This window comes from Columba livia, chromosome 27, assembly GCF_036013475.1.
Source record: "Columba livia isolate bColLiv1 breed racing homer chromosome 27, bColLiv1.pat.W.v2, whole genome shotgun sequence".
NCBI lineage: Eukaryota > Metazoa > Chordata > Aves > Columbiformes > Columbidae > Columba > Columba livia.
Window position 1 is genome coordinate 1,479,025 of NC_088628.1, and position 21,585 is coordinate 1,500,609.

Consider the following 21,585-nt stretch of genomic DNA (forward strand, 5'->3'; position numbering starts at 1 on the left):
GTCTTTGCCGGGCGGGCTCGGCAACAAGGAGCAGAATTGAGTGGCCCCGTTCGGCGGCCCTGCCCCGAGATCCCTCCTGCCGGTACCGAGCCCGCGTTTCCCGAGGGTTCCACACGCGAGTCCGGACCCTCGGCTCCACGCTCGCCCGTGGGTGCCCGGGGATCGCGGTGCCTGTGCGCTCGCCGGGAGCCACCTAGCGACAGCGGGGACAGGCAGGGACAGCGGTGACGAGCAGCGGGCTCCGGTCCCTCTCCCAGTCCCGGTCCCCCTCCCAGTCCCGTCTCCCCAAGCGCGGGGGCTCCGACCCAGCGGAGCTGATAGACAAAAGAGAGAACGAGGGAAAGCACTGACTCTTTAATAAATTAGCAAAATAAACAGCATTTATATATATATATATGTATATTATATTACTGCATCCCAGCAAATCACATGGGTTAAGCAGGGACATTCGTTGCTCACTTTGATGGTGATTTTGATCCCGGGGTGTCCGTCAGTCAAGGTGTCCCTGCTGGGTGACGCCTGATGGTGTCATACTTAAAAACTCTTAGAAATGAAATAGCTTTTTTGTAAGCCAGAGACACAGCTTCCCATGAGAAAGAAGTTAAATTACCGTATGATTTAATCCGGCTGTCTCCTCGCAGAAATGATTAAAAGAAAGTGATCCAATTTTTCCCCTCTTAAGAAAAAAACACAACCTATTACCTCACCTCAAAGGGAAGGGGGAACGAAGGAGCAGATCTAACGCATTGGAAGGATTGTCTGTTGTACTAAGCATGAATGTGATATGCAGTGTACAAGTCTCTGATTCTGATGATAACCAGGAGCTGAACTGATCAGGTATTTCAATCACGGGTCAGTCGGTGCCAAACAGGGAGGGACGCGGCCAAGTCCGGTGGCCCCGCGGGCCCCTCAGTCCTCGTCCCTGATGTACTGCCCGGCCTCCCAGCGCTGGGCCATGGCGCTCTTGTGACGAGTCACCCTGGTGCTCTCCACAACCTGAGGGAACCCGAAGGAACGGTATCTTTTTATAAAGAAGATATTTTTATAAACGATCTTTTTGCACCCTCCCAGCCAGAAGCGCCTCCCGTTCAGGTTAAATCCGCCGGACGGTGACTGTGGCACGTTCTGCCCAGCGCGGCGCTGAACCCCCGTCCAGCTCCCCGCACCAGCACCTGGGAGCGAGAGGAGCCGGGAGGACATGGGGTGCGAGGTCAGGGCAGCGCAAGCAGAGCCCCCGAGCACATAAAGGACTTTACCTCCGTGTTGATCTTGTCAACGGGTTCAATGCCTGCGTACTGTGAAAAGCGGGAAAAAGGGGTCAGAGAACAGCAGCCTTGCAGGGAAACACCCAGAGGCAGCCCGATAGCAGGCATGGGGGTCAGGTGTGCCCCTGTGCCCTCCCCACGTCCAGCGGCGGCTTTGGGCCAGGACCAGAGCTCCCCCGCAGTCCCTGGGGTCGGCACAGCCCCGCACCGGTGCCACCACCAACCCGAGCAGCTGCATCCCCAGCTCAGGTGGGAGTCGGGCACTAGTGTCCCCAGCCCAAGGCCACCAACCTCCCCACCTGTCACATTCACCTTTCCTTCCTCCTTCACCCTCCTCCTCCGCTCTTCGAAGGGGCTGGAACGAGCCGAGTCGGGGTCGAGGGTCTCCGTGCTGCCCTGGGAGGGACCGGCCATTCTCAGCGGGGTGAAGGATGAGATCAGCCCCAGGATCCCCGCCTGGTGCGGGGCAGGAGCGGCCACGGGGGACCCGGACATGGAGTAGCTGCCACTGACACCTGAGGCAGCTTCAAGAGAAAGAGCCATTGGGTGAGGAACACCAGGACCGCTCGTGGGGCTCAGGTCCCCACAGGCGATTGTCAGCAGCGAGGGAAGGGAAATGCAGGAGCCGGGCACTTCTGGGCCCTTCCAGCACTGTTTTCTGTGGCAACATGACACAAAGTCATCAAAATCTGAGCAGCTGTGGAATTAAAAGCTGCGCTGCTCCCGCAGAGCCCATCCCTCACGGCCACATCTCGCCAGGCTGGGCTGCTCCAGGGACTTCCCACCAAGGACTTGTGCTTGCTGACCACAGAATCTGTGTCCAAGGAGGATTATTTCTCCCAGGACAACTTGCTACCAACACACAGGGTTCCTTGGGGCATCTCAGCACATCCTTGCAGGGAGGAACTTGGACCACACACCCACAGCCTCTAAGTCTGGGACTTGATGCTTCCCATCCAGAGCTCTGTCCCCCTCGGTCCCCACCGTGGCCGCTCTGCTCTCACAGAGCCTGTGAGAGGCACCTTGTGCAGACTGGGGACACTTCCAGGAAGGTCCCTTGGGATGGGCACCCCACGGTGCCACCCCTGCCCCTGCTGACAAGGAACGGGGGGCTGGAGTGGTGGCCCTGGCAGCTCTGCCTGAGGGACAGACCCCTGCTCACCAAACCCCCTTACCGGAGCTGTGCCGGGAGCGGGAGCCGTCCTGGTGAACACCGTCCCCGCCAACCTGGGAGTCCCCATCCAGCAGCTGCCGCCGCCGCCGCTGCTCCTGCAGCTCCTCTTCCCGCTGCAGGTCGCTCCGGATCTCCTCCTCGATCAGTGCCGACGTCTGCGGCTTCCAGGTCCGGAGCCGGTACTGGTCCTCCCGGCCGTCCTCCCTCCGCAGCGGCTGCGGTGTCCCCATGTCATCCACGAAGGAGAGCTTTGGCTTCCAGAAGGGCAGGGAGAAGTACTCCCTGGGCAGGACGGCCACGCCGGAGCTCGGCGTGGAGCTGGGGAGCCTTCCTCCCCGGGAATCCTCGCCGCCCTGTGTGCTGGCGCTGGTGGCACCGCGCTGGGACAGCGGCACCTGCTCCCGGCTCTTCTCGCTGGCGGTGAAACGCGGTAGGGACGCCTGGAAGCGCACGGTGCTCACTGCGTAGCTGGGGAGGCCTCTCCCACCCTTGGTGTCTTCTGCAGCGTGGGGACCGTGGCTCGGGGGCTGCTCTGCTGCTGACTCGGTGACCCAGCTCCGCCACTCGTCTGCCCTCCTGGCCGGGGTGGGCGCCTGCGGGGCCGCGTCCTCCTGCTCGAACACCCTCCTGCGCTCATCCAGCTCCTGCTGTGTCCCCCTGTCGTATGTCCCCAGCAGCCTCCCTTGCCTCTTCAGATCTTCCTCGCGTTTGGTTTCCTGCTCGATTTCCCTCCGGACGTAAAGGGAAGCGCGGCCTTTGTCCTTCCCTTTCCTGCCGGGGCCAGGGGAGCTGTGCATGGAGAGCAGCGGTTTGGTCTGGATCTCCACCAGCTCGCTGCTGGAGGTCAGCCGCTGGATCCCCCGCTCCTTCCACAGGTTCTCCTCCCTCTCCATCGCCATGCGGATCTCCCGCTCAATGGGTGTCTCATTGCTGATCTTTGTCTCCTTGTCCAGGCCATTGCTGCTGGTCTTCAGCTCCACGATGCCGTTGAAGACCTCGTTGGACATGCTGCCATCGCTGGCATAGCCTGCATTGCTTTCATTATACATCTCACCCAAGCCAGAGTCCAGGTCCTCTCGGGAAGATGCTTTGGTCAAGCCGGAGGTTTTCCTGGTGGAATATGACCTGTCAGTATCAGCCCTTCTGGGAGCATAAACCTCCTCCTTCACGGGTGTCTTGTAGGACACACTGTAAACCTGATACACGGCCTTGTCCGTCCTGCTCTGGCTGGATGGACTGGCATTACCATAACCTCTTGCAGCCTTCGTGGCCATCTCGGGGCTCTGCCACTCTTGCCGAGAGACTTTTGTCATTGACTCTGGCTTTGGAGACATGGGCTGTTGCCCTGGGCTGAAGAAATTGCCTGGGCTGGTCTTTTCCAGCATCAGGAACTGTTGCCGAGCAGCAGAGAAGTTGATCTGCTCCGTGTCAATGTTTTCAGGGTCGACAGGCGTCGCTGCCCTCCCCGAGGGAGACTTGTCGAAGTGAAGGGAGAAGCTGGTGGTGAAGCTCCTTGTGCTCTTGCTCTCACCTGAGCCAGCGGCGATGGAGCTCAGCTCGTCCAGGGAGCTCCAGCGCTCAGCCGTGGTGGAGCTCTTCCTCAGCGCCTGGCTCCGGATGATCTCCTTCCGCTCGTCCTCCAGCTCCCTGGCTTTCTCGGGTGAGATGTTGGGTGGGGGGACCCTGGGCTGTTCCTGCTCATCCTCATCGTAAAGCTTCGAGGGCTTCCTCTCGCCTCTGTAAGCCCTGAGGTCGTACAAGCTTCCCGACCTCACCACCTCCAGCTTGGACTCCCTGTCCGGTGATGGGGTCCAGACATCTTTTCCACCGTCCAGGAAATTCGAGGGTGACTTGGCCCTTGTTTTCCAGCTGTAGCCGTTTTCCACCCTGTGGCTGCTGTGTCGAGCGGAGCCAAACACGTCGTCGTCGCTGTCAGCCCTGTGCGCCGCGAGCGAGCCGGCCGGGGCGGCGTCGCCGCCATCGAGCCGCTGCGAGGTCTGCGGGAGCTGGAAGACCAGGTGCCTGGTGACCCTGTCCATCTCCGGGGCTGTGTTGACGGTCACTCCTCCGCCAGCCTCAACCGGGACCGGGGATGCTGCTCAGCGTCGAGGCCGCCCTTGAGGGGACACGGGGCAGGACCTGCGGGCAGGAGGGGACAGTGGTGTTAGGAGCAGGAGACAGAGCCGAGGAGGGGGCGGCAGCTCCCCCCAGCCTGGCACCACTGTCCTTGCCCTGGCGGTGACCGGGAGATCCCTGTGCCAGGGGACAAACACCACTGTCACCAACCAGCCACAGAGTGTCCACTCGGCTGCACCAGCCTCTGCCGCCCCGGTGCCAAACCGCACGCACCGGGCAGGGAGCAGCTCCGGGAGCATCCGCTGGCGCAGGGAGAGGCACCGGGTCCACCCCTGCCTGGAAACCCTCGTGGTGTGTTTGCGGGAAAAGGCTCCAGATAGCCGAGCTATTGAAACAGCCCGGATCATAAAAATGGTTTCATGGCTCATAAAAAAGAGAGACTTTAACCCCCGTGTCATGCAAAGCGGGAGTAAACCGCCCCGACCTTGGTGTTGGTGCTGCTGCGCTAACCGGGTGGGACGCGGGTGCCGGGGGAGGGAGGTGGCACAGGCGTGACGCAGCAGCTCTCGCCATGGTGCGGATACCATCCCTGGCCTGACCTCTGTGCCAGCAAGACACACAGACAAGCTGGGAGTGACCACAGACAAGTGACACATCCTCTCTGTTCGCCGAGGTGTCGCCACAGCCCGGCATTGCCACAGCCCGGCCATCGCCATGCGGTGACAGCGCTCCCTCTGCTCCCCTCCCATCCCACCTGGCTGGGCCCTTCCCCTGCACCTGAGGAGCTTTTTAAGCCTTTCCTGGGGCTCATTGGGGGCAGCTGGGGGACCCAGGGTGGTGCCCCAGCCCCGTGGCCAGCCGGGGGGCTCAGCCCCCTGGGGCAGCAGGAATGGGGCCGGGATGCGCAGGAGCTGCCGTTCCCCGTGCTCCCTGCCCAGCTGAATTCCCGTCACCCGTCATTCACTATTGCTCTTTTACAGCCCCTGATGACATGAATAGTGAAAACTCTGCTCGCACCCCTTATCGTGGCTGGAGGGGTCAGAGGTCCCTGCCGGGAGGGGACTCCTCACTGGGGAGTGGGGAGGGGACACAGCAGGGCTGTTATTGGGGCTCCTGGCCACACCACAGCCCATCCCGAAGCGGCACCCAAAACAACCCACCTGCCTCAGCCCTGCTGGACAGCGCTGTGGGAGTGTGGGGGTCCCAAGCTTGTCCCCCCCATGCCAAACTGCCCCTGGCCCGGCCAAGCACCCCACGGGGACGCTGGGTGGAGAAAGCAGCGTCACAACACCCACCAGCCTGGCCTGGGCCCCCCCACCATAAAGAGACAGCCAGGGAGTTTTCCAGGGTCCCCCCACCCCAGGGTCCTGCAGAACTGCAGCGCACCCACACCCCCTGCACAGAGGCTGTGTGTGCTCCCGGTGCTGCCGGCGCGCGAGCAGCGCAGGAGCTGTGCAGGAACGTGTCACCACGCAGGACTGTGTCACTGCGCCGCCGCGGCCCTCGCCTGGCACCGCGGCCAGGGCCGGTGTGCACGTACCCCCTCGCCACAGCTGGACCATGCGTGGGGAACCACCACGCCAAGGCTGGGGGGCAATGGCCGCCCCGGCATTACCCTTGCCCTCACCCCGACTGCGCAGCACTTACTGTCTGGGGGAGCTGCTGGGGGGGTCCCCATGCCCGGGGAGGCTGCACGGGGCACCCAGCGGAGCCGCGGCCACCTGGGAGTGGCTGGGGCGGCGGGAGGGGCGGGGGGGCCACGGGGCTGCAGGGCCCTGATAAGCTCAGCTCGAGCCCAGGAAGAATTCCAAGAACTGTGCTGGGCTCGGCGCTGGCTGCAGTTCAATGCCCTGTTCCCGACCCCCCCGCGCCACCATCACCCACTGTAGCTGGCTCCCACGCCGGGACGGTGCCCTTGGCCCCCCCTGTGGCACACGCCAGCGTGCTGATGCGCCTGCGGGTCCATGTGCTCATGCACCAACACACCCGTGCACCCATGCACCGGTGCAGCCGTGCACCAACGCCTTCCTGCAGCATCTCACCGAGGACACAACTCCAGCCCTGCGGGGGCTGAGACCCCCCAAGTCCCCACACAGGGCCCCGACACGGTGGTGCCGGCTGGGGAGGGTGCAGAGGAGCCCATGGGCTGTGACCTCCGCGGGAGTCCCTGTGCTAATGCCATGGGACCTCCCGGCACCCAATAACCCAGTGGGGCGGGTGCCCTCGCTGCCATGGCAGCCCTGGCTGTGCCGGCCCCACCACCCCGGTGCTGCCCCCAGCCCCGCTCCCTGCCGGCCCCAGGGCCCAGATCCGCCATCTCCGATGGCACCAGCGGGTGATGCTCTGCCGGGATGCTCAGCCCGGTGCTGAGTCCCTGTCCTCGTCCTCCCTGCCTCGCCACGACAGTCCTGCTCCTCCTGCCACGAGCCCCCCGGCCCCGCTGCCACTGGTGCTGGCCCAGCGTGGTGACGGTGCCAGACACCACTCGCCTCGGCTGTGCGGTGCCAGGGGTCCCACTTACCCTCTGCCCAGCCCCTTGGTGTCCCCAAGCCCACTCTGTGGGCTGGTGGCTCTGGCACTGGCTGGCCTGGGGACAGTGGCTGCGGTGCAGCTGCCAGCAGCTCTGCGTTTCCGGGCAGGAGAGTGGAGCCTGTTTTACCGCGGGGCTGAGACAAAGTCCACGGGTGACGGCTGGGGAGCCGGGAGCCACCACACCCCTGTAGGGTGTGTGCTTGGCTCCTGCGCTGGCACCGGGCAGGGATGGGGCCCCAGCACCACGGAATGAGCCCTGGCATCGCAGCCCTGGGCGAAGCAGGAACCCCCAGCCCACAGCCATATGGTGAGGAGACCTGGGGGATCCTGACCCTGGCACTGCCCCTTGGGAGAAGCCCCAGGGCAGGGACAAGAGGAGACACAGCTAAGCTAGGGAAGGGGCAGCAGAGCCCTTTCCCAGCATCCCCATCCCATCACCCCCATCCTCAGCATCCTCATCCCATCATCCCCATCCCATCATCCCCATCTCCAGCATCCTCATCCCCATCATCCCCACCTCCAGCATCCTCATCCCCATCATCCCCATCCCATGATCCCCAGCATCCTCATCCCATCATCCCCATCCCCAACATCCTCAGCCCATAAATCCTCATTCCCATCATCCCCATCCCCTGCACCCCAGGATCCCCATCCCAGCCCCGTTCCCCCCACGTTGGTGCTGAGCGCGGGTGCCAGGCACTGGGGCGCCAGCCCCAGTCTCCCCGCGAGGGCGGAGGAACCAGCTGTTGGTCACACAGTTTATTTGCTCAATTCAGGTGTTTTACAAACAACGGGGAGGGGTTGGGGAGGGGAAACTTCCAACGGCTTCGGCACGAGTGAAAAGCTGGGGGACACGGGAAGTGCACTTCAGCGGGGGCTGGCAGGGGGGCCCGGGATGGGGCTGGGGTGCGCAGAGCCCCCAGCCCCAGGGGCCCGATCCCCTCCCTGCGCCATGGGGCCAGATGGGGCCAGGGGCTGGCACCAACCGAGGGGCAGGGGGTGCAGGAGGGGGCCCTGTCGGGGGGCTGGGTGGGGGTGGCAGGAGGTGACGTGCAACCCCACTGGGGACCCATTCCAACGAGTCCCCAGGATCCATGGGGCAGATGCCCCGCAGCATCCAGCCCCAGCCCCCCCGGTCTGCAGCAATGGGGCTCCAGCGATGCCCGTCTGCGGGAGAGGGTCCCCATTCCCTCCAGGGGGTGCCAGCCCTGACCCCCCATCCCCCCCCTCAGCTCTGCCTCTCCCAGAGGCACTGGGTGGCTGTGGGGGGCTCGGGGCTGCGCTCCCCCCAGGAGGACTCATACGGCAGCATCGCAACCCCCGCAGCCCCCACTGGGGGAAAAACACAGCCTGGGTGGTAACTGGGGGGCAACTGGGATGTGATGGGGGGGTCACTGCTCACACGAGGGGGCGAGGGGGAAGGGAGGCCTTCTGGGGGTCACCCCCACCAGCTGCCTCAGCTGCCGCGGCAGAAGCACCTGTGGCCAGGGCAGGGCTCAGCACCCACGGGTGCTGCTGTGGGACACCCCCCCCCACCCTCCCCGCCTGCCCCAGCGGGTCTCAGTGGGGAGGAAACGCTGGTGCTGGTGGTGAAATCCCCGCTGAAGGGCTGGGGCGCAGGCTGGGGGGAGCGGGGGAGGCGCTCACAGCTGCAGCACAGATACGGTGTCCTGGGGACACCTCCATGGGACACCGGACCCCAGCAGCTCCCAGTGCCGGTGCCTGGGGTGAACTGGAGTAAACTGGGCTGCCCTGCTTGACCTGGGGAGCTGCTGCTGCAGCCCCCGGCTCCAGTGAGCAGCTCCGCAAAGCTGCTGCTCTGGCAGCTCAGCCGGGGCAGGAGGGGGACACAGCGCTGGGCCACCCCCCACTGCTGCTCCTGCCCCATCCCCGTCCCCATGGGGCTGGGACCTCCCAGCTTCCCCTCCCTTGCTGCCATCATCACCCACGTCACCCGGGGAGGACACGGGCGCCCAGCCATGGCACCCTCGGTCCTCCCATCTGGTAGAGCCAAGCGACGCCGGCGTGGCAGCTGACACGGAGGAGAGGCCCCACAGGAGCCTGTGGCATCGGTGCAGGGCAGCAGCAACGTCACCATGAGCACCCGGGGAGCAGAGCGGAGTGTCCAGCCCGCAGCCCCAGGGACAGGCTGGGGACAACCCCGCAAGTGCCACATGTGGCCCACGGTCCCCTGCGAGCCCCCGGCCGTGGTTGAGTGCCGTGGAGGGGGTGCCGCCGGTGCTGCCCTTCCCTCGCCGGGACACGCTCCGTCCTGGGGGTTCATGGCTCAGGGAGCCAGGGGGTTCAGGGATGAGGACACAGGATGGAGCAGGGACATCCGCAGGCAGCGGGAGGGGACAGCGCAGGGCCTGTCCCACCGGAGCGGCGGGTGATGGAGGTGCAGAGTCAGGGGCTGGTGTGGGGCTGCTCAGTGCCCGCCATGGGCTGGGCCAAGCGCAGGTCTCGCCGGCTCCCTGGGAGTCACCTATGGACGTGGCGTTGTCCTCCGAACCCCCGGCCCGACCGGCTCCGTCCTCCGGCGGTGGGTGGGAAGTTGCCGGTGAGAGGAGGGGAAGGCTCCAGCGTCGGCATCAGGAGGGCACCGGCATGGGGCAAGGCTGGGCGGTGGGGTGGGTGCCGTGGGGTGGGGGAGTCTCTAATAAATACCACGGGCAGCGCTGGTGGGGTGCGGCACGGGGCGGGCGTCGGGCAGACGGGGTGAGCGGTGCCACGGGTTGCTGCTCCTGCCGTGGCCTCGCCGGCGCCGTGCTGGATCTCCCCGGCTCTGCAGAACGAGGGTCCGTGTCCGGCAGGGGGGAGCCCGGCATGCCAGGCCTGGCGAGCGGGGGCCGGGGCGAAGGGGTGCGGCGGGGGCAGCTGGTGCCGGCGGCATGGGGCCGGCGCGGCTCACATCACCGTGCAGCACTTGCAGCGCTGCTTCTTCGCGTCCATCTCCTGCTCGGCTTCCTTGGCGTCCGTGGCGTTGACACCCGGCTTCTGCCCGCCCGGGCTCTCCTCGCCCAGCGGTTGGGCAGCCACTGGCTCCAACGCGGTGCCGTTGGGTGGCGCGTGGTCCTTCTGCACCGGCTCCGGCTTGCTCTCGGTGTCCTCGATCACCACCAGCTCGGCCTTGATGGTGCCCTCCAGCCCCAGCACCTTCTTGGTCTCATCCTCATCCTCCACGTTCTGGTAGCCCATGAAGATCATGGTGACGGGCTGCTCGCGGCTCGGCTCCGTCCCCTCGCCCGGGGGCACCGTGGCACTTTCCCGCGGCTTGGCCTGCAGCCCCGTGATCTCCCGCTGCGGCGTCGGCTTCTGGCTGCCCGGGGCGCTGCCAGCGCCCTCACCCCCCTTGGCCGGGACCTCCCGCCCGGTGGCTTCGCTCAGTGTGGCCTCGTCCGCCTTGTGCAGGAGCTCGTCGACCTCGGAGGAGCTGAGGGGCTGTGCCCCGTTCTGCAGGGCCCCGTCCTCAACGCTCACCGCGTGCACCACTGCGGGGACAAGGAGAAGGAGGGTGAGAGGGGCTCGGGCCAGGGGCTCAAGTTGACCTGGGAAAGCTCCTGCTGGTGCAACCCCCTTGGCCGCAGCTCCTGTGTAGCCGGGGAGTGGCCCCTTCCCCTCCCCAAAGCCGGCACTGTGGCTGGGACCCCCCCGGCAGCACCCGAACCCCCATCCAGAGCTGCTGCCAGACCCCCCTCGTCCCTGCCTGGCAAGAAGATGAAGAGGCTGAAACAAAAACACAACATGAGGAGCCGTTCCCGGCCCTTGGTGCATCCAAAGCCCCGGTGAGCCCCGCAGGAGCTGTGGCCAGGTTTCCAACAACCGCCAGGCTGGCTGCGCTCACCGCGGTGCGATGGTGTCTGGCTGCTGCCCGGCCCGGCGGGGCTGACACGCTGCTGTGGCAGATCAGTGCTGCCACCTGTGCGACCACAGTGAGCGCTCGGCAGGCGCTGCCCTGCCACGTCCCACCGTGGCCACCACGTCCTGCTGCCCGCGGCCCCGTGGCCGGGAGGGAGGGGGCTCTTTGCTGCCGTTGCGCGGTGCGTGGCTGCAGATGTGCGTCATGGTGAGAGCCGCCTCCAGCTCATCGCATTTTCCACTTGACCTGAGGCATCATGAGACGATCAGCACAGCAGCTTCAGGAGCCAGTCGATGGAGTGATGGACAACAGCCAGGCCAGACACACGGCCGTGGCCACGGGGAGGGTGGTGAACGGGACCGGCTGCCGGTGCAGCGCGGTTTCACTGGCGAGGCAGTCACTCTGCGGAGCCCAGGGTCTGCTCTGCAGCAACAGCCCCCGGAACGCACCCTGGCCCTGTGGCCAGTCCCCACCGCCGGCACGTCTCAGGCACGTTAGATCCTCCTCTCGCTCTCCCGCGGCGCAGGGTCATGATGTGCACACCAGGGCTGGTCCGTCGGGACCGGCTGCCCCGCGCTGCGGGGACGGCTCCCACGCCACTCAGGGACCGGCGGGGGCTGCCCGGAGCCGTGTCCCTGCCGAGCTGGTGCGGACGGTGGGAGCAGCCCCAGCCCGTCCCTGGCGCCCACCGAGGCAACTCAGGCAGCCGCTCCCGTGTCCTCTGCCCCTTGCTCCTGCGGGTGCTGCGGGCCCAGCCGTACCTTTCAGCTCATCCTCGTACACCTTGACCCCCTGCAGACAGTGGTTCTGGGGGAGCAGGGTGGTGCTGGACAGGACCTTGGTCTCCCCAGTCACTCTGTCCTTCTCCACCGTGATCTCCACCGAATACATGGCTGGGACACAAAGAGGACAGCGCGCGTTACGGCAGCCCCGGCCCTCCCCGGCCCCTGCGCAGCCGCGGCGGCGGGCAGCGGTGTGGCAGCGCAGCAGCGGTGCGGTGCTCAGCGGCGGCAGCGATGCGGGAGGCGGCAGCGAGGAGCAGTGAATGGCAGAGGAAGATGTGACATCCTGGGCGCAACCCTCCTATGGCACCCGTGGCGCTGGCGCCGTCCTGGTGCTGCCGGCATCTCCTTACCTCCGCAGCGTCTGCATCGCAGGGCCCAGCCAGGCCATGGAGGCACAGTGGCAAGTGGTGCTACATCTGTCTGTCTGTCCGGCCTGTGCGCGGTGCCAGTCGTGGCACGTGGGCTGGGAGCCAGGGTCAGGAGATGTCCCCTGCTGGGGGTGCTGGCACTGGGGCAGCCCCTCCGCCCCCATGGCACGGGCGATCCTTGGCATCTCTCCGCTGGCTCCGAGCCAGTCCCTGCCAGCGCTGGGATCACCTTGGCTTGGTGGCACTTTGCTCCGAGGACCCGAGATGGGCTCTGCCTGGGCTCTGAGCCTCCCCCAAACCGGAGCCAGCCCCTCCACCCTGGCAGCCGAGCAGCCGCAGACAGAGCAGGAGGCAAAGGATGAAACCAGAGCAGAGATGCGGGGCACGGGGAGGCCCCGAACCACGAACCAGCCGCGGGGTGGAAGCGAAAACAAACGCTCTGATTGCAAATAAACGATGTTCTGTGCCTGGGGTGTGGAAAGGCATCGAGCGGCGGTGGCGGGAACAGCGTGGGGGGGAAGGGGCCGGGAGGTAGAGCTGCTCCCCAGACAGCAGGTACCCACCTGCCTTCATCATGTCGGTGCCTTCCACCACCTTCATGGGGCTGCTGGAGACCTTCTCGGCTGGGGAGGGAGAGGAGAGGTGATCGCCAGAGCCTAAACCATCGCATCCTTGTCTGTGCGCCCGCGGGAGGGGCCCCGGGGAGAGGCCGGAGGCTGCGAGGGGACGGGGACATGGGGACGGGGCTGCCCTGGGGGCAGCATGAGGGGGCGGCACATGCAGCCCCACAAGATTAGGAACTGTGTGGGGCCGGGGGTCACCTACCCTTGACTGTGCCCAGGGGACTCTGCAAAACAGAAAAGAGAGGTCAGGAGTCACTGGGAGCTGCTGTGCACCCACCACCCATGCGCCCAGCCCACCGGAGCCAGGGATCCCCAACCCCGTGGGCAAAGGGACCGGCAGGGCAGGGGCTCCAGGGCTGGCAGTGACATGGTGGTGGCCACGTCACCCCACTGGGGTCCAGGGCCACCGCAGCCACACCAGCACCTGGCAGCACCCTGCTCTGCACCAGCAGCGAGAACCAGCTCTGGTGTGGCTGAGGGGGAGCGAACACCGACCCTCGTTCCCCTCCCGAGCAGGCAGCCCTGCCCACAGCGCGGCTGTGCCCACCTTCTGCGCGTTGGGGACGGGCTCTGCCTTCTGCTCCTTGGCTGGCGCCGCCGCCTCCGCCAGGTTCTCCTTGGTGGAACCTGCTGAGCTGCCGTTCTCCAGTGTCTCCAGCTCCTTCTCCAGCCTGCGGGGAGAGCGGGGGCCGTGAGGCTGCGGTGCAGGCAGCCACAGCAGACCTGCAGGCCAGTGAGATGGTGCAGCGGAGAGGGAAGACACAAAGAAGCCTCTGGGACTCACAAGGTGCAGGGACAGACAGACCGACCGACCTCGGCCGCAGCCATCACCACCTCTTCACAGGGGAAAAGCATTTGCTGGATGAGAGCAGGGCTCACCCAGTGGGTGCTGCCCTCGCTCCGTGGGGCGAGCAACGTGCAGGGTGATGGTTGTGCTTCTGCAGGTGCTGAGCACCCGGGCTCAGCTGATGGGCTCGGCCCAAGCAGACGGGGTGATGCCCACCCCATGGGCATCAGGACTGACCCCACAGGGTGACCCCCTGGCTTTTGCTGTCCCGGTGCAGTGACAACCGAGCCCGCCACACACTTTCCAGTGCCCTTGCTCGGTGGCGTGGAGCAGCGCTGCTCCGTCACTGTTCAGCTCCCACACAAGTTGCCTGAAACCCAACTGAGCTTCCACAAGGGCAACCACACGTTCCCAGCCACCGAGCCCAGCCGAGAGCCGTGCCAGCAGCAGGGCCCCCCCGGGATGCCGTGGGGGTCCGGGGAGTCCCCGCAGATTCCTGTCCATGGGAATTAGGGCTGCTCTGTCAGCGCGGTGGCAGCAGCCCCCAGCAGAGCCCCCCGTACCTCCTGTCTCCGCCGAGGCGCCGGCAGAGGAATGCACCGCGCCATTAGCTGGACACAAAGGCCCCTTCGTGCCTGACCCCTCTCTGCACCGATGCTTGGTAATTAATGGCACAGCCATGACTGATTGCATTCTTGCGGGACAGCCGGGCTGCCCGGACACCTCCATGCTGGGGCTGTGGCCCCTCCTTGGTGGCAGCACAGGCACAGGGGGGTGGGCTGAGGCTGGGGGGTTCCTGGTGCCCAGCATGTGGGACCAAGCTGCATCTCCACACTTGGGTGCCCCCTGAGTGCACCCTGACACCCTGGGCCCCTCTTACCTCTGGATAGTTTCCTCCAGCTCCTTGGTCTTCACCTCATCCTCCTGCATCTGCTTCTTCATGGCCTCCTCCTCCTCGGAGGCTGAGGCCGGGGCTCCCTCCAGCAGCCATCTCTCCCGCAGAGCCTTGGACTGGGGAGCAGAGAGGGGTCAGGTCCTGCCCCCCGTAGCTGGGGGTCCCCAGCGTGTCCCTGGGGGTCTCAGGGGATCCCCACCTTGAGGTGCTGCAGCTGCCGCCGGTCGTCCTCGAGCTGCCGCCGTTTGTTCTCGATCTCCGTCTGACGCTTCCGCTTCTCCTGGGGGGAACAGAGCAGCAGAGCCGGGGTGGGCGCTGGGCCCCGCTGGGCTGGGGGCACCTCCCTCCCGGCCAGAGCAGCATCCCCGGGGCGGGGGGCAGCAGGGAGCAAGGGGCTCCCACAGAGTCTGGACACTGGGACACAAGCCATGCCCAGGGCTGCGAGACTGGCCGTGGGGACAGCACCCAGCTGTCACGTCCCTGCTCTTGCCGGGGGAAACTGAGGCATGGAGGGTGCAGAGAAATCAGGACAGAGCCTGGAGCCTGTTTGTTGTCTCAAAATGTCACTGTCCCCTGTCCCGGCCCCGCTGAGCAAGCTGCCAGCATGGGAGGAACCAGCCCCCATGGCCTCTCCCCGCCCCCCCCCCCAGCCGCACATCCTGGGGCTGGTCCAGATGGTTCCAGCAGAGTCAGTTCCAGCCCGGTGAGCGTCACCCGCTCCCCTTCTCTGGCCCAGAACAATCTGCCCTTTGTGCAGTGGAGATGGGGAGATAGGGGCTGGGCCGGGGCAGCTGCAGCACGCAGAGGGCAGGGGAGCTGCCGCAGAGCAGCACCCGGGGGTAAAACAGCCCAGCACCCCACTCTGTGCTGGGGGGGCGCTCAGGTCCCTGCCTACAGCAGCTTCCCAGGCTGGAGCCCCTGCACCAGCACCGTCCTCCCCCCGTGTCTACCCCACAGGCTGCCGGTGACGTTGGGGACATGGGGACACCAATTCATGCGGGACTCACCGCGATGGCCTGCAGCCGCTCCTGCTGCAGTGTGCTGGCCTCCACGACCCTGCAAGAGAGCAGAGAGAGCGGTGACGAGCGCAGCCGCCCCCGTGGAGGAGAGGTGCGGGTGAATGGGGACATTGTGCCACCACCGAACCACACAAAGCAGCCGGACAACGGCTGAACCCTTCCCTCCCGCCAGCTGCTTTCTCCCCTTCCCTCGCCACCCAGGAGCCAGGAGCTGCTCACCCGCACGGCTCCTCCAGGCACCCCTGCCCAAACCCCCTGGGACACGCACCCGGCCCAGCACCGGGAGCGACCTGGCACGGCGGGACCTGCTCCCCCCACAACCGCGGCGCAGATGGAAATGGTGACCGTGGAGAGGCTGGAGCGGGACAGTGCTGGCTGCCCCTGCGGTTCAACTTGGCTCACACTTTCCATTCCAAGCCCATTTCTTGGCTGCTGACACCTTTCCTGGACAGTGACCTCTCCGGACTGTGCACACAGGCACACGCACGCACACGTGCACAGACACACGGACACGCACAGACACAGACATTGCAACAGGCGAATCCCCGTGGCTGTGGCTGGGGATGCTGCCAGCGGCAGCCGCCGCGTTGGCCCTGACACAGCTCCCTGGGTGCAGCCGGGCCCCGGGGTGCTGTAAGAAGGGGGTGCCCGGACCCCCCGCAGCAACGCGCTCAACTTCTCAGCGCAAAGCATCAGGTGCAGGTTGGGCAGCTGGAGCCGCAGCGCGGGGCTGGGGGCGGCTGCCCAGGGCCGGCTGCGCCTGGGGATGCTCCGGCGCCGCGGGGAGCCGGCTGGCTGCTCGCCAGGCGACGCTAACGAGGTGCTTAGCTGTGACACTAATTAGGGTGGGAGGCACAGAGGTATCGTCAGGCGATGGATCATTGCCACTTACTTCCCAGAGCGAGGGACAGCGGAGCCTGCGAGGGGGCAGCTGCGCAGGCGGCCGCTCCGCAGGGGACACCGGTGGAGGCGCCGGCCCGGGCTCCGCTCCCCGCGGCCGAGCTCTCGCAGCCCGGGCGGGGGATCCGCAGCCCCTGCCCGCGGCGGAGGGGCCAGCAGAGCTCCTGGGCTCGGTGTGCGCCGGTGGTTCGGTGCGCAATCATTTCCCAGCTCCGCGGAGCTGCCGAGCACACGGAGCCGGCGTGGCTGATGCGCGGGGGGTGGCGGGACGCTCCTGCACCTGCCCCCCGCCCCCCCGGGTCCAGCCCTGACGCTTTGAAAGCGCAATTAGAGCAAGAAGCGAACGGTCCCTTCCCAGGGGCAGGAGGAAGAGGAGCGGCCCTGCAGTCCCAGCCCACGCGGGGCGGCTCGGGGCGCGGGGGGGACAGGGAGGGGTGGGCAGCGCCGTGTCCCCAGCACAGCGGGAAAAGCCATTAGCGAGGAGCACATGCATGTGCAAGAGCTGGGCTGTGCAGCAAATCAAAGGGGCTCTGCCGGGCCAAAAGGACCCCCTGCGCCCCCCCTCGAAGGCAGCGATTAACCAAAAGCTGCTCAGAGCCGCCCGTCCTCCCCTCACCCCGGATCCTGGCGGCTGTGAAATCCAGGCCAGAAAAACAAACCGGGGAAGGTGTCGCTTTTGTAGCGGTTATTTTTGTGCTGTTTGTGGCTGTTTGGCAGGCGCAGGCGCACACCCGCCTGGCAGCCCGACGCCGTGCTCCCACCGGGAATTAAATCATTACAAACCCTAAGAAAGTCGGAGCGTCTGTAAGTCCCTTTGCCATCCCCGCTGGCTCTGCCGCCGCTCCCTGCGCGGCCGCGGGGGTCTGAGAGCAGCAGGGGCCGGCACAGGGGTGCCAGGGCTGCCCTTTGCCATGGGCACCTTCCTGCGCCGGGGCTGCGGGTCCCCCCCAAGCCCGGCGCTCAGCACCCCAGACTCGCAAGGCTTTGGGCCAGGGCCTGTTTCTCTCCTGGATCTTGCCCCGTTTGATGGATCCAAACTTTAACAGCGTTCCTGAAACGTTCTGTTCTGCTTTTCCTCCCTCCTCCATCCTCTTTATTTTCCATTATTTGCTACACTCTCTACATTCCCGGGTTGAACGCCAGGAATCTTCCTGGCCCAGGGAGAGACACAAAACAGGCTGAATGCCCCTCGCTGCACACCCCCGGCCCCCTCTGTCCCCGTCGCCTGTGCACCCCAACTCTTCTTCCTCCACTGTTCCCCGTGGGACGGGAGCTGCAGCCCCAGGCCGGGGACGCGCGATGGGGCCGGGGCCGGTGCGATGGGGCCGGGGCCGGTACAATGGAGCCGGGGCCGGTGCGATGGAGCCGGGGCCGGTGCGATGGGGCCCCGCCGCTCCGGCCCGGTGAGTGGCGGCTCCGCCGCGCCGGGAGGCGGTTCCCTGGCAACGGCGCCATGGCAACGGCGCGAGCCGCGCGGATGCGCACGGCGGGCGGGGGGATCGGGGGGACCGAGGGGCCACCCCGGGGCTGGGAGGGACCCACCGACCCCCTCGGAACCGCGAGCCCGGGAAAGAAACTCAAACCGAGCCCTTCCTTCCCCTCATTTCAGCTCCGGTTCAGGGGCTCCTGCTGTTCCGCCTGGTACCCGTGTCCCAGGGAAGCTCCGCCAGCCGTGCCCAATGCACTGCGTGGCAGGGAGAGCCATGGCCGTGGCATGGGAGACAAAGTCAATGGGACCACAGACACAGGTGGCACTGGGGGATGACACCCCAGGAACTCCCACCTCCAAATGCAGCAGCCCCTGGCCCCACGGGTGGATCCACACACGCGTGAGCACACACGCACCCCATACACGCACTCACACGCTCTCCAGCTCTTTCCAGCCCTGCTGATGCTGCCATTTCCTACCATCACAAGGGAAGCCCATGACCTTTCATCTCCTCCCCGCCTGACATGAAACAATAATGTTTATTTGCCTTCCTCTGTTTTTTTCCCATTAGCTCATCCAAATGTGCGAAGAGCCGTTTCAAGCTGCTCCTCCACTCCCCTGACCTCTGTTCCCTTTCCACTCGCTCAGCTCTGAGCCAGAGGGAGGGCAGAGAGAGAGCTCTGCGAGGGGGCACCACTGCACAGACCCCCGTACAGACCCCGGTGAGATGGGTCCCGGTGTGGGGCCCAGAGCCCACACAAACGGCAGCACTGGTGGCAATGAAGGGACCGGCGCTGATTTACACCACTGTTCCCATGCCAAGAGCTGGGCCCCTTGGCTGCGCCCGGTGTGACGCTGCCGTGGGGAGCTCGCCTGTGGAGCGGCTGCAAAGCCTCCGTCACGAAGCCATTAGCAGCGGGGCCGCTATCGAACGCCCTGTTGGCAGCGGGTGCGGAGGGGAGGGGGCCGTGCAGCCCGGGGCCGGCACTCATCGACCGCAAAGGCAAATAAATCAACAGCCAGCGGCTCGCGCGAGGACAGCCAGAAATCCGCGCTGCCGAGGAGCCGAGTGCCGGGCGGCTGGGCACCGGGTCTGACCCGCCTGCTCAGGTCCTGGTGACACGGGGGCTGCTCCGGCCCTGTCACACAGTTCTGGCTGCCTCCACTGCGCAGCTGGCTGCATCACCCCAGCTCAGCCGTGTCCTTGCCTCCCCGGGAGCCGTGCCTTCCACACACACCCTGCGCAGCCCCATCACACGCTGCCGCCTTGGGAGGAGACGGGGATGGGGGAGATGGGGAAGGCAGGAGGAGATGGCAGCCCCAGGCTCCTGAAAACGCAGGATGCATTAGAGCAAAGCAGAGCTGCCTGATTGATTCTTCGGGCTGAGACGTGGGCTGGGAGTGCCAGGAGAAAATGGATCCCATGAATATTTGATGAACAGAGGCTTGGGGAGGGAGTTTGATTGGAAAATTACAGATCTTTCAAACAATGGTTCAAGTGCCCTCCAAACACTTGGGTTTCCAGCTCCCTTCCAGTTAGAGGAGCAAGGCTCCACCAGGAAACTCCCCCACAGTTTATGAATGAGAGCAGAGAGGGAGCACCGACCAGCTGGGCCAGGCAGCCCCAGCGCTGGCCCGGGACACGGCGCCCGGCTCCCCGCCACCTCGGCGTGGCCCCAGCCACATCGCTTGGTCCCTGGGTTTTCCTGTTCACACGAGGCAGCGCAGCTTTCCCACACTAGTGCCATGAATCCAAGCACACACGAGGCTCCAAGGAGCCGGCAGGAATGTGGCTCCCGGCAGAAGCGCCCCATGAGCCCCAGGCACCCGCGGGGAGCTCAGTCTTTGGCGCCGAGCCAAGGCGCTGGGCTCAGCCCACGTCCAGCCATTCTCCATCAGGAAACACCTGGCTGGGGCAGGATCCGCCCGGCTCCTCTCCCTCCTCCTGGGCTGCTGCAGGGCTCATCCTCACCCCAGAGCAGCTCCTGTCTGGGGCCCAGGGGCTCCTTGCCTCCCGGGTGGAGGAAAGACAGACTCAGGCTCCTGTGCACATGCTACCCCCCGCCCTGAGCTCTGCTCCTCTACCCAACCTGTCCCACGGCAGCTCTGCAGCCTTCCTCCTGCCCTTCCTCGCTGCCAACACCTCCACCGTGGGACATGGGCCCACGGAACGGCCCAGCCGAGCCCCTGCACCACAAAGCCTCCAGCTGCTCCAGCACCAAGGGGAGCCACTCCACTCCAACATAAGAAACATCCCCAGGCCCCCACCAGTGCCTCCCACAGCGCTCTCAGCTCTGAGCCAGCCAGAGCCCACCCCAACCCCAGGAAACCACCACCCCATCCCTCGCCCACGCCATGGGGGTCCCCAGGCGGGAGGCAGGCAGCGGCGAGCAGGACCTGTTGAGCACCCAACCTCTCACTCGCAGGTGGGTGGTGCAGCCGTGCCAGGCGAGGTGCCCACGAGGAGCAGTGGGGAGCTGACCCTGGGCTGGTTGGATGCCCTGAGAAGTCCCCAGTGCCAAACGCAGCAGATGCTGGGGGATCCTTCTTTGCTTTGCTGGGGACCAGAGCCATGGAGGGATGGAAAGGCCTGGGTGAGACAGGGCCAGTCTGGCCAGCTGCTATTGCTGGTACCCAGCATGTTGCCCAGCCCCGTGCCCTCCGGGCACCAGCATGCTGCAGGCCAGAGCTGCTGGTCTCCCTGAGGGGCAAAACCTGTGCGTGGGCAGGACAGTCCCCAGCTACCGGGCCCCCAATGGCCCCCACTTGCTCTCTCTTCCCCACCCACCCACAAAGCCCCACGCCCAGCTCCAACCAGCCAGGCAGCACACAAAGGATAAGGCTGGGGCCAGAGAGCATCCCCCCAGCAGGACCCGGTGCACAAGGATCACCCATCACCGCCGGGTCCCTCGGCAGAGCGCTGGGGTGCGCGCAGGGAGGGGTCCGCGGCTCACAGCCACCCACTCAGCCCAGCCACACGCAGAAGCAACAACAGGTTCAAAACACAAAAATAAACGCTCTTCCCACCCCCCTGCTTCCCGCGCCACTGCCAGCGGAGACTCGCCCCCCGCAGCCCCCACAACCGCTCTGGGGCCTCTGCAGCTGTACCCCAAGCTGGTGCCTCAGACCCCACAGCAGGGCAGGGACCCGGAGAGGGGCAGCACCTGCTGAGCAGCACTGGGGGGATGTGAGGCCCCAGTACTGGGGTCCCAGGCCCCAGCATTGGGGGGATGCAAGTCCCCAGAATTGGGGTCCTGAGCCCCAGTATCTGGGGGAATGTGAAGCCCTGGTTTTGGGGTCACGAGCCCTGGCATCAGGACGATATGAGCCCTGGTTTTGGGGTCCCAAGCCTCGGTGTTGGGGGGACACAAGCCTCCGGTATTGAGGTCCTGAGCCTCCAGGGTCAGTGGGATACAAGCCCCCAGTTTTGGGGTCCCAAGCCCCAGCATCAGGGGGGTTACGAGCTCCCAATACAGGCTTCGTAAGCCCGCGGTGGAGGGTTCTCGCAGCCCAGTGCGGGGGTGCAGAACCCGGCACCCGGGGGGCCACCCCCCCAGTACTGCGGCGCTCAGCCGGCGGCACGGGGGGGGCCGCGGCCCGGTGCCGGGGTCCCGCTCCCCGCGGCGGCGGCACGGCCCGAGCCGGTACTCACTCCATTTTCCGGGCGGGCGAGGCGTGCGGCGGCGGCGGCTCCGGCGGGGTCGGGCCGGGCGAGGTGCGGCTGAGCGGGGCCGGCGGGCGCCGGCGTCCCGGCGCTCAGGGCCCGGCGGGCGGCGGCATCCCCGGCGGGGCTGCGGGATGCGCAGGGATGTCGGGGCCGCGCCGGCGCTCCCGCCCCCCGCGCCGCCCGCACAGCTCCGTCTGCCGGGCGCG

At 66.2% G+C, this 21,585-nt stretch overlaps 2 protein-coding genes across 9 annotated transcripts; both read right to left on the bottom strand.

The window, feature by feature from the left end:
• Nucleotides 1-332: 332 nt before the first annotated feature.
• MISP (mitotic spindle positioning) lies at nt 333-7,477 on the bottom strand. Of its 4 annotated transcripts, none has more exons than XM_065042100.1 (5): nt 7,037-7,477; nt 2,441-4,578; nt 1,578-1,789; nt 1,257-1,295; nt 333-996 (listed from the first exon to the last, which is right to left on the bottom strand). In XM_065042100.1, the coding sequence occupies exons 2-5, from the start codon at nt 4,476-4,478 to the stop codon at nt 910-912; spliced, it is 2,376 nt and encodes a 791-aa protein (XP_064898172.1). In that variant the 5' UTR covers nt 4,479-4,578; nt 7,037-7,477; the 3' UTR covers nt 333-909. The 4 variants fall into 4 exon arrangements, with proteins under 4 accessions (XP_064898172.1, XP_064898173.1, XP_064898169.1 ...); XM_065042101.1 differs by lacking the exon at nt 7,037-7,477 and adding an exon at nt 6,163-6,362 and having other exon boundaries at nt 1,578-1,661; XM_065042097.1 differs by lacking the exon at nt 7,037-7,477 and adding an exon at nt 6,163-6,296.
• Nucleotides 7,478-7,791: 314 nt separating this feature from the next.
• Nucleotides 7,792-21,552, bottom strand: PALM (paralemmin). Of its 5 annotated transcripts, none has more exons than XM_065042124.1 (9): nt 21,365-21,552; nt 15,372-15,420; nt 14,564-14,644; nt 14,350-14,480; nt 13,230-13,353; nt 12,885-12,906; nt 12,623-12,775; nt 11,668-11,799; nt 7,792-10,538 (listed from the first exon to the last, which is right to left on the bottom strand). In XM_065042124.1, the coding sequence occupies exons 1-9, from the start codon at nt 21,367-21,369 to the stop codon at nt 9,955-9,957; spliced, it is 1,281 nt and encodes a 426-aa protein (XP_064898196.1). In that variant the 5' UTR covers nt 21,370-21,552; the 3' UTR covers nt 7,792-9,954. The 5 variants fall into 5 exon arrangements, with proteins under 5 accessions (XP_064898196.1, XP_064898191.1, XP_064898193.1 ...); XM_065042119.1 differs by lacking the exon at nt 21,365-21,552 and adding an exon at nt 15,652-20,023; XM_065042121.1 differs by lacking the exon at nt 21,365-21,552 and adding an exon at nt 15,652-20,001 and having other exon boundaries at nt 12,623-12,682.
• Nucleotides 21,553-21,585: the final 33 nt, after the last annotated feature.

Bases quoted from the DNA above. Each gene is read 5' to 3' on its own strand.
- MISP (XM_065042100.1), bottom strand. From the start codon at position 4,478: ATGGACAGGGTCACCAGGCACCTGGTCTTCCAGCTCCCGCAGACCTCG. The intron at 1,790-2,440 runs GTAAGGGGGTTT...TTTCTCTTGAAG, and splicing joins CCGCTCCCGGCACAGCTCCG to CTGCCTCAGGTGTCAGTGGC. The intron at 1,296-1,577 runs GTGAATGTGACA...CGCTTTTCACAG, and splicing joins GGGTGAAGGAGGAAGGAAAG to TACGCAGGCATTGAACCCGT.
- PALM (XM_065042119.1), bottom strand. From the start codon at position 16,076: ATGCTTTGCGCTGAGAAGTTGAGCGCGTTGCTGCGGGGGGTCCGGGCA. The intron at 15,421-15,651 runs GTGCGTGTCCCA...GCTCTCTTGCAG, and splicing joins CGCTCCCGGTGCTGGGCCGG to GGTCGTGGAGGCCAGCACAC. The intron at 12,907-13,229 runs GTGGGCACAGCC...TCTGTTTTGCAG, and splicing joins CCGTCCCCAACGCGCAGAAG to AGTCCCCTGGGCACAGTCAA.